A 9752-nucleotide genomic window follows, 5' to 3' on the forward strand; every position below is an offset into this window, starting at 1 on the left:
TGCAAAGCTGCTCCTTCTGTTTTGCAGGTGGAAGACCATCCCAGATAATGGGAACAGTCTCATCAGTCCAAGAAGCTCAGGTAGGTCTCTCACCTTGGCAGAATGATTAACAGATTAATTTCCTGGTCTAGCACAGACTTCTGGGGTGACTCTGCAATGTAGATTTTTCTTTACTGCTGTGGCTTTTCTTTGAAAAATGAACATAATAGCACATTCTCAATTCCAGGATTAATTAAATCCTGTTATTAAAGGCTGTGACACTGTCATTGGGTACACCCAATAGGAGAGACACAAAGTACTGCATTGGTGAGCTCAGTGAATTTGAGTTGTCCAGAACTAGAATAAATCTTTTTAAAATAAAATTATAACTCAGGAGAGGTGGTCAGAGCTCTCAAGCATTTATCAAGTATCTGAGCTCTTGCTCCTGGAGGCAAAATTCCTCTGCAGTGCACGTGAAGTCTGCAGAAAAATAAAAGGTTTGTTGTCAGCAGAAATGGATTCCCATGGGTTACCAAACCCTTCTGAGGGAAAACTTGTGGTTGATGAACACATTGCTGAAGTTCACCCCTTTGCTGCTTGGTATTTGGGAGGCTCCAGGTGGGTCTAGAAGAATGGATAAGGCTCACACTGAGCAGCTGGGTGGGTCAGAGGACTATAAAAGCATCTTCTCCATACCCCTAAGAATTATTTTTTGTGTCAAGACTGAGGAGTTTCCCTAATCATGGTTATTTCCCTGCATGTTTGAGGGATCCTGGAGCCAAACCACCCATTAAATCGAGAGCACAGGGACACTGCTGGTCTGTGGCTGGGTGACCTGTCCCTGCACCAGGGCTGTGAATGACCCAAAACCTCTGCCATTTAAAAACCAGGCAGTCACAGCCTCTTCCTTTATTCAGGTACTAAAGTTTTGCCAAATACGCTTTCCTGTGAGTTTTTCCTTGACACTTTCATGTTGATGGAAGAAGAACAGAGGTGTGGAGTGTGTTGGTGACCTTGTCCACCCCACCTTCCCAGACCTGCTCCAAGGTTTGAACCCCCAGCAAGGCTTGAAGCCTTTTCTGCACCCACCTGCTTGCTCACAAGGGCTTTTAAACTCACCCCAGGACCTTCCATCATGCTGCTTTTGGGCATAGAGCTGGGGAGTGGTTGCTGGTGCCCTCTGGCAGGGTGCTGGCTTGTTCCCCTGCTCCTCAAGGCTGTCAGGAGCACATTCAGGGCTGGAGACTCACTGCAACATCCAGCCTTGGCCAGAATCAGTCTTGTTTGCAGGAAAAATTCTTGTTTGTTAATTATGCATTTCTTTACCACCTTGATGAATTATTCATTACTTTAACACAGGCACAGGAACACCGGCTGCAGAAGTGGCCAATCCAATTGTGCCCCAGGATTAGGGTGACACCAGACCCCAGGATCATGCCCAGACATAGCACGGGGTGACTTCTGCAGGGCCCAGGAGGTGGGAAGTCCAGCTTGGAGGTCTCTTGGGACAACTCTGCATGCAAAAATTCAGGACCTGGGCTTGTGGTTGGCAGCAGTCCACTCATTTCTGGTGACATTGGGAGCTGCCAGAATCGATGCTCCATATTTTTGCAGGACCCCTGCACAGGTGGTGTCACGTGCAAGAGACATCCAGGGAAAGCACAAACCTTTCCCTGCAAACCCACACAAGGAGTTGAACTGACTTGGAATTGGGCAGATACTGCCCCTGATTTGGAGGAATAAGGTTGGCTCAGCTCTTGTAGCCCTGGCTACCTGTGCTCTCAGATCCTTCCGTGAAGCATTTCCCATTTCAGGATGGTGTTGTCAGTGTGAAATGTACGTGACATTCGAAGCTGTGACTGTCATTTCTGGAGCAGTGACCATGTGAGGGAGCACACACACACCTCCAACACCCTCCCTCTACTTGCAAGGAAGCCACCAGCTCTGCTCAGAGGTGAGAAGAACAGGAAGAAGGTTCTCCACAGCTTTCCTATAGCAGGGTTTGGGATGGGGTGCTGACTTTTCAGTTACCACCAGGTCCAGAAAACACCACTTTTTTTGGAACTCATTTACTCAGATCTGCACATGTTGGTGTGTTTGCAGCAAGAGCTGTTAAGGGAGCAGCAGACATACCTGGCACACCTGGCTCAACAGCTGGAGGAGGAGAGACAGCGAGAACAAGAAGCAGAGAGAGCCCACAAGGAAGAGATTGAGAAGGTTTGGGCTAAGAAGGCAGAGAAAATGAGAGCAGAAAAGGAGGCTAGAAAGCAGCTACTGAAGGATGTCATGGACACATGGCAATGGCAGATAGAGCAGAAAGGTGAGTGTTAGCAGCTCTGTTATTAAGTTCTGAATGTAAAATCTTTTCTGAGTGCAGGAAAAAAGGAGAAAAGCTGAGAATACACCTGCCTTTTTTTTGTTGCTGTTGTTGCCTCTCCAGAAGCAGCAAAACTCAGCCTTTTTCTTCAGGCTGCTTGGCTTGACTGTGGTCTCACTGTCCCTTCATGCTCAGCAGTGCTGTTACCTCCTGCAGGTGTTGTTTGTTGTTGTGTGTTTGTTTGCAGTGCAGAGAAATGTGAAGGAGCAGGAAGAACTTGCTGAGGAGAAGAAGTTATTAGATGAAGCAATCTCGGAACTCAACCACATAGAAGAGAAGAAATATGCAAGGTGATTTTCTTGTGTGCCATTGGTCCATTTCATAGACTCAGAATCACAGGAGTTGGAAGGGACCTCTGGAGATCGAGTCCAACCCCCCTGCTGCAGCAGGAACACCCAGGGCAGGTCACACAGGAACGTGTCCAGATGGGGCTGGAAAGTCTCCAGAGAAGGAGACTCCACAGCCTCTCTGGGCAGCCTGGCCCAGGGCTCTGTCACCCTCACAGCAAAGAAGTTGCTCCTCATCTTGAGCTGGAACTTCCTGTGTTGTCCCTTGGGGCCGTTTCCCCTCGTCCTGTCCCAGGCACCACTGAACAGAGACTGGCCCATTCCTGACACCCACCCTGCAGGTATTGAGAGACATTCATCAGGTCCCCTCTCAGCCTTCTCTTCTCCTCACTAAACAGCCCCAGGTCTCTCAGCCTCTCCTCATCAGACAGATGTTCCAGTCCCTTCATCATCCTTGTAGCCTCCCTTGGACTCTTCCCAGCAAATCCCTGTCCCTCTGGAACTGGGGAGCCCAGAACTGGACACAGTCCTCCAGATGTGGCCTCACCAGGGCAGAGCAGAGGGGGAGGAGAACCTTGACCTGCTGGCCACACTGTTCTTAGAGCACCCCAGGATACTACTGGCTCTCTTGGCCACAAGGGCACATTGCTATACCATGGGTAACCTGTTGTCCAGCGGGACCCCAGGGTCCTTCTCTCCATGGGGCTGCTTTCTAGCAGGCCAACCCCAAATCTATACTGGTGCCTGGTGGTTCTTCTTTCCAAGTGCAGGACTCTACACTTACTATTGTTGAACCTCATGAGGTTCCTCTTTGCTCAGCTCCCCAGTCTGCAATTGTTTCATTGCAGAACAATAATTTAAACTTGTGAACAGCCTAATCCTAATTTTCAGATGACTCTTGAGAGCTCTGGGTGGCCCTTCTTCTGTTCAGAGAGGCTTGAAACTGCTCAACAGCAGCCCTGTTAGGTTGCAACTGGTGTTAAATCCCTAACTCTGATCCCGTGGTACAAATAATGGTGTTTAGTTCCATATCCTTGTTTTGGTCTTTTTGGACCATCATGTGACTTACATGGATCATGTTTATTAAAGACATCCCCTCATAGTCATAGCTGTTATTAGGAGTGGGAGAAGGGTTAATGAAAGGTTATTCTTTTACTTACACAGGGCAACTAGTGTTCTTGCTAAACTCCACCCACACACAGCCCTGAAACAATCCTATTGTCAGTCACCAAAATTCCAGACAGTGCTGCCACCCCAGCTGCTCAAGATGAGTCACACGCAGTAGCTGAGAAGTTCCTCTGGGTGTCATACAAAGCCCAGGGCAAAGAGCCTGATGTTGCTGAGTCCGTTTCTCTCTGGAGCCCCTGCCCTTTCCCACACCTGTCCCTGGAGGTAACAGGCCTAGTACTTCTTGTGTTCTCTAAGGGCTTTAGTGGTGACAATCTCCTGGCTGTGGCAGGGATCTCACCCTTCTGAAGGAAACATGCTGAGTTTCATACCCTACCTTTCCTTGCCCAATCTCAAGTACACCCAGCACAAGTACAGGCTGGGTGGAGAATGGGCTGGGAGCAGCCCTGAGGAGCAGGCCCTGGGGATGCTGGGTGCTGAGAAGCTCCCCATGAGCCCTGGAGCCCAGAACCCACCCGTGTCCTGGGCTGCATCCCCAGCAGCGTGGCCAGCAGGGCCAGGGAGGGGATTGTCCCCTCTGCTCTGCTCTGCTGAGACCCCCCTGCAGGGCTGGGGCCAGGGCTGGGGTCCCCAGCACAGGAAGGACATGGAGCTGCTGGAGAGAGTCCAGAGGAGGCCCCGGAGATGCTGGGAGGGCTGGAGCAGCTCTGCTCTGGAGCCAGGCTGGGGGAGTTGGGGTGTTCAGCCTGGAGAAGAGAAGGCTCCAGGGAGACCTTAGAGCAGCTTCCAGTGCCTGAAGGGTCTCCAGCAAAGCTGGGGAGGGACTTGGGACAAGGGCAGGGAGGGATGGGATGAGGGGGATGGATTAAAACTGGAAGAGGGGAGATTGAGGTGAGACAAGAGGAGAAAATTCTTTGGTGTGAGGGTGGTGAGACCCTGGCCCAGGTTGCCCAGGGAAGCTGTGGCTGCCCCATCCCTGGCAGTGTTGAAGGGCAGGTTGGATGGGGCTTGGAGCAACCTGGGCTGGTGGGAGGTGTCCCTGCCCATAAGGTCCCTTCTAACCCAAACCAGTCTGGGATTTGGGGTGTGCTCTGCTTAGCAGAGATGCATTCAGCAGTGTCAGTGTTGATGGTTCAGCTGGGCTGTATTAACACACAAGTCTTGACTAGCCTGGTGGCATCTTCAGCATCTGTGTGAGTCTGACTCCTGCTCCAGATGGCCAGAACACACAGGTAGTCTTCACTGCTTCTCCACGGGGCAGTAAGTGTGATAGATGAGTCTCAAGATGGAAGAGAAGAATGATTTCTCCTGACAGCCTTTTCCTGGGATATCAATCCAGAGCTGCAGCTGCCAGCAGCTTATGATCTTCAGAGTGAGGGAGTGGAGATGGGGCTCAGGCTGAGCTGGGAAAGGACCAAGACCTGACACTCATTCCTTGTCCTCACACTGTCAGTATTTGTACAATCTGCTGTGCAAGTTTCAACAGAGTGCAATTAATTCCCTGAGGAACATCATGCAGCTCTTGGTCAGTGGGAGGTGATGGTTGTTCTGAAGCCCTGAGAGGAGTTTTGAGTGGTTCTTGAAGGTTGAACGCTCACAGATTCAATAAGGACTAAAAAAAATGGTTTTGGTTTTGTGGGGTTTTTAAACCCATGCTTCATAAATAGGCTGTTTGGTTTTTTTTTTTTCCTCATTCCCAGGAAACTAAAGGAAGCCAAAGAATACCAGGAGCACCTCAGGGCTCAGATTGCCCATCGAGAACAGGCACGTGATGCTGAGGAAGAGGAGAAGCAACGAGAGTATGAATCAGCTCGTGAAGAAGAGAGAGCCTACCAGGAGAGGATACAGAACATGTTATCAAATCCTTGGAGGAAACCAGCAGCCATCCACCCTTTCAGAAGACAAGTCCTGTCTAACTCCCTACAACAGAATTTACACTGAAGTCACCCTGAAAACCAGTTTGTCACTGTGTTTGTAGCTGGCTCTGTTTGTAACTGGCCCCGCTCCACTCCAAGTATTTAAATTGGAAAATACAGACAACATAGGATTTTAAATGTTATTTTTCCCCAATTCTTTCATTTTTTGACAAAATGACAGCTCCAAACACAAGGATTTGACGTTTTAGTCCAAGAATATTCTGTTCTCTGCATGTTTTATCATGATATGAATGAGGCTTTCTTTAACAGCTACACCAGGACATTTTGTAGAACTTCAGCCAACTTTTATTAAAGTGCCTTTCAAACTGCAAAGATTTTCAAAATCTTTTGATGTGTTTAGACAAAAAGGACTTGGTGATGTATTTTTGTTTTCCTTGTTAAATAGCAAGTGATGGGATACTGGGGTCCCAAAGGTAGATTGTGAGACCTTTACTTGGACAGAATTAATTGTGCAGGACTTAATTTATCATTAGATTGCAAAAAAAGAGAAGTTGGTTATGATTTTGGTGGCAGCTGTTGTCTCTTTGGAATGCAGATGTTTTTCTCCTTCAGCTTTTCAGTTTCTACCACCTTTCCTCCAGCTTTTCCACCCCTTTCTTCTCCAACTTCCATAACCATTTCCTCTACCTTCTCCTTCCTCCCTACCTCCACTTTTCAGTGACTCCCTCTTGACCAAGACCAGGACTTTAGTGGTTTTATTGGGTGGAAGCATGAACATGGAAAAGCTGATCAATGAGAGACCTCAAGAAAAGGAAGGATCCTAGACATGAAAACATGGCAAACAGGGAAGGTGGGTTCTTAGTCCCTTCCACAGAGCTTTTCAGCAGCCATCTCCAAAGCCTTTCAGCAGATTGCAAAGCTGCTCCTTCTGTTTTGCAGGTGGAAGACCATCCCAGATAATGGGAACAGTCTCATCAGTCCAAGAAGCTCAGGTAGGTCTCTCACCTTGGCAGAATGATTAACAGATTAATTTCCTGGTCTAGCACAGACTTCTGGGGTGACTCTGCAATGTAGATTTTTCTTTACTGCTGTGGCCTTTCTTTGAAAAATTAACATAATAGCACATTCTCAATTCCAGGATTAATTAAATCCTGTTATTAAAGGCTGTGACACTGTCATTGGGTACACCCAATAGGAGAGACACAAAGTACTGCATTGGTGAGCTCAGTGAATTTGAGTTGTCCAGAACTAGAATAAATCTTTTTAAAATAAAATTATAACTCAGGAGAGGTGGTCAGAGCTCTCAAGCATTTATCAAGTATCTGAGCTCTTGCTCCTGGAGGCAAAATTCCTCTGCAGTGCACGTGAAGTCTGCAGAAAAATAAAAGGTTTGTTGTCAGCAGAAATGGATTCCCATGGGTTACCAAACCCTTCTGAGGGAAAACTTGTGGTTGATGAACACATTGCTGAAGTTCACCCCTTTGCTGCTTGGTATTTGGGAGGCTCCAGGTGGGTCTAGAAGAATGGATAAGGCTCACACTGAGCAGCTGGGTGGGTCAGAGGACTATAAAAGCATCTTCTCCATACCCCTAAGAATTATTTTTTGTGTCAAGACTGAGGAGTTTCCCTAATCATGGTTATTTCCCTGCATGTTTGAGGGATCCTGGAGCCAAACCACCCATTAAATCGAGAGCACAGGGACACTGCTGGTCTGTGGCTGGGTGACCTGTCCCTGCACCAGGGCTGTGAATGACCCAAAACCTCTGCCATTTAAAAACCAGGCAGTCACAGCCTCTTCCTTTATTCAGGTACTAAAGTTTTGCCAAATACGCTTTCCTGTGAGTTTTTCCTTGACACTTTCATGTTGATGGAAGAAGAACAGAGGTGTGGAGTGTGTTGGTGACCTTGTCCACCCCACCTTCCCAGACCTGCTCCAAGGTTTGAACCCCCAGCAAGGCTTGAAGCCTTTTCTGCACCCACCTGCTTGCTCACAAGGGCTTTTAAACTCACCCCAGGACCTTCCATCATGCTGCTTTTGGGCATAGAGCTGGGGAGTGGTTGCTGGTGCCCTCTGGCAGGGTGCTGGCTTGTTCCCCTGCTCCTCAAGGCTGTCAGGAGCACATTCAGGGCTGGAGACTCACTGCAACATCCAGCCTTGGCCAGAATCAGTCTTGTTTGCAGGAAAAATTCTTGTTTGTTAATTATGCATTTCTTTACCACCTTGATGAATTATTCATTACTTTAACACAGGCACAGGAACACCGGCTGCAGAAGTGGCCAATCCAATTGTGCCCCAGGATTAGGGTGACACCAGACCCCAGGATCATGCCCAGACATAGCACGGGGTGACTTCTGCAGGGCCCAGGAGGTGGGAAGTCCAGCTTGGAGGTCTCTTGGGACAACTCTGCATGCAAAAATTCAGGACCTGGGCTTGTGGTTGGCAGCAGTCCACTCATTTCTGGTGACATTGGGAGCTGCCCGAATCAATGCTCCATATTTTTGCATGACCCCTGCACGGGTGGTGTCATGTCCAGGGAAAGCACAAACCTTTCCCTGCAAACCCACACAAGGAGTTGAACTGACTTGGAATTGGGCAGATACTGCCCCTGATTTGGAGGAATAAGGTTGGCTCAGCTCTTGTAGCCCTGGCTACCTGTGCTCTCAGATCCTTCCGTGAAGCATTTCCCATTTCAGGATGGTGTTGTCAGTGTGAAATGTACGTGACATTCGAAGCTGTGACTGTCATTTCTGGAGCAGTGACCATGTGAGGGAGCACACACACACCTCCAACACCCTCCCTCTACTTGCAAGGAAGCCACCAGCTCTGCTCAGAGGTGAGAAGAACTGGCATTAGGTTCATTTCCACCTCCCAAGTGCCTTCGACATCAACGCCAAGAGGTGCTACCATTAAATGCTATTTCAGAGCCAGCGCTCATTCCGTTTTGAGATCAATACAAGTTTGGATTCCCAAATGGAAAGAAGCTTCTGCCTTCCAAACGAGGTAATTTCCAACAACTCAGCATTTAGGGGACACTTCAGGGATTTCGTGTGTCTTTTTGGGGGGTTAGTTCCTATCTTGGTTTCATAAAAGTAGAGGGGCAAGTCTGGTTTGCCCAACATAGCCATCTTGGAGGCTTTGCAGAGATTCTGCTGTCAGATATGTTACCCAGGGGAATTTCTAAACAAAGTGCAGGTTCTTCTCCCCTCCTTTGCTCCTTCCCGAGCTTCCCCCAGAGCCGCCTGCCATTTATTTGGATTCACCAAGAACGTCAGGGCTGGAAAAAAAGATGGGTTATCTGTGATGCTGGCTGTCCTCCCTCTAAATTGGTGCTGCTGTTTGCCAGATTCCTGGGGGGACTAAGGGAAAACATGCCACAGTGGGGAGAGTTTCACCCCCAAGGGATGAAGAGGCAAGGGGGAGATGCCACCAGTGATTTCAAGGGAAGCTGTGGGTGCCCTGGAAGTGGCACAGCCCAGATCCAGGGGAGGAGGGACCCCTGCTCATGGAGTAAACAGCTTTGGCAGAGCATAAGCACATTTTCTGCCTGCTTAGTTAATATGCAAAATAGCTGGAATGATAATGAGCAGCAATAGTGATTACTTAGGAATAAACTGCGTTGGCATCATGTTTCTCGGGCTCAAAAAAACCCAACAAAAAAAGCCCATGGATGCTCCCTTGGGATGGATAGCTGGAATGATAATGAGCAGCAATAGTGATTACTTAGGAATAAACTGCGTTGGCATCATGTTTCTCGGGCTCAAAAAAACCCAACAAAAAAAGCCCATGGATGCTCCCTTGGGATGGAGGGAGGCAGCCTGGCCACGGACAGAGAAACCGGGGACAAGTTTTGCCTTTTTTCTGCCCAAGAAACAACAATTCCTGACGCTGGCGGAGGGCGGAACAAGCCACAGGCAGGGCCCAGGAGCACGGACAGGTCCCGTATCCACATCCAGGCAGGAGGAAAGAGGAAAAAACCCTGTCCCTGGTGTGTTCCTTGAATGCCTGATCAGGCTCACGGGGTAGTGCTGCTCGTCCCAGGCAACTCCCGCCATTCCTTGTCCCCCGGGTTGGCAGCTGGTGGGGATGGCAGCGCCTCCCACCCC

The 9752-nt window shown here is 48.9% G+C and overlaps 1 protein-coding gene across 1 annotated transcript in view; it reads left to right on the top strand.

The window, feature by feature from the left end:
• The first annotated feature begins 2064 nt into the window (after positions 1-2064).
• The window catches only part of MYO5B (myosin VB), a 132023-nt gene continuing 124335 nt past the window's right edge, over positions 2065-9752 (top strand). Inside the window, 2 exon segments of the mRNA XM_010008501.1 lie at positions 2065-2299; positions 2544-2641. Coding sequence (XP_010006803.1) covers positions 2065-2299; positions 2544-2641 — 333 coding nt within the window.

The sequence above is a fragment of the Chaetura pelagica genome, unplaced genomic scaffold, assembly GCF_000747805.2.
Source record: "Chaetura pelagica isolate M959 unplaced genomic scaffold, ChaPel_1.0 scaffold182, whole genome shotgun sequence".
Classification (NCBI taxonomy): domain Eukaryota; kingdom Metazoa; phylum Chordata; class Aves; order Apodiformes; family Apodidae; genus Chaetura; species Chaetura pelagica.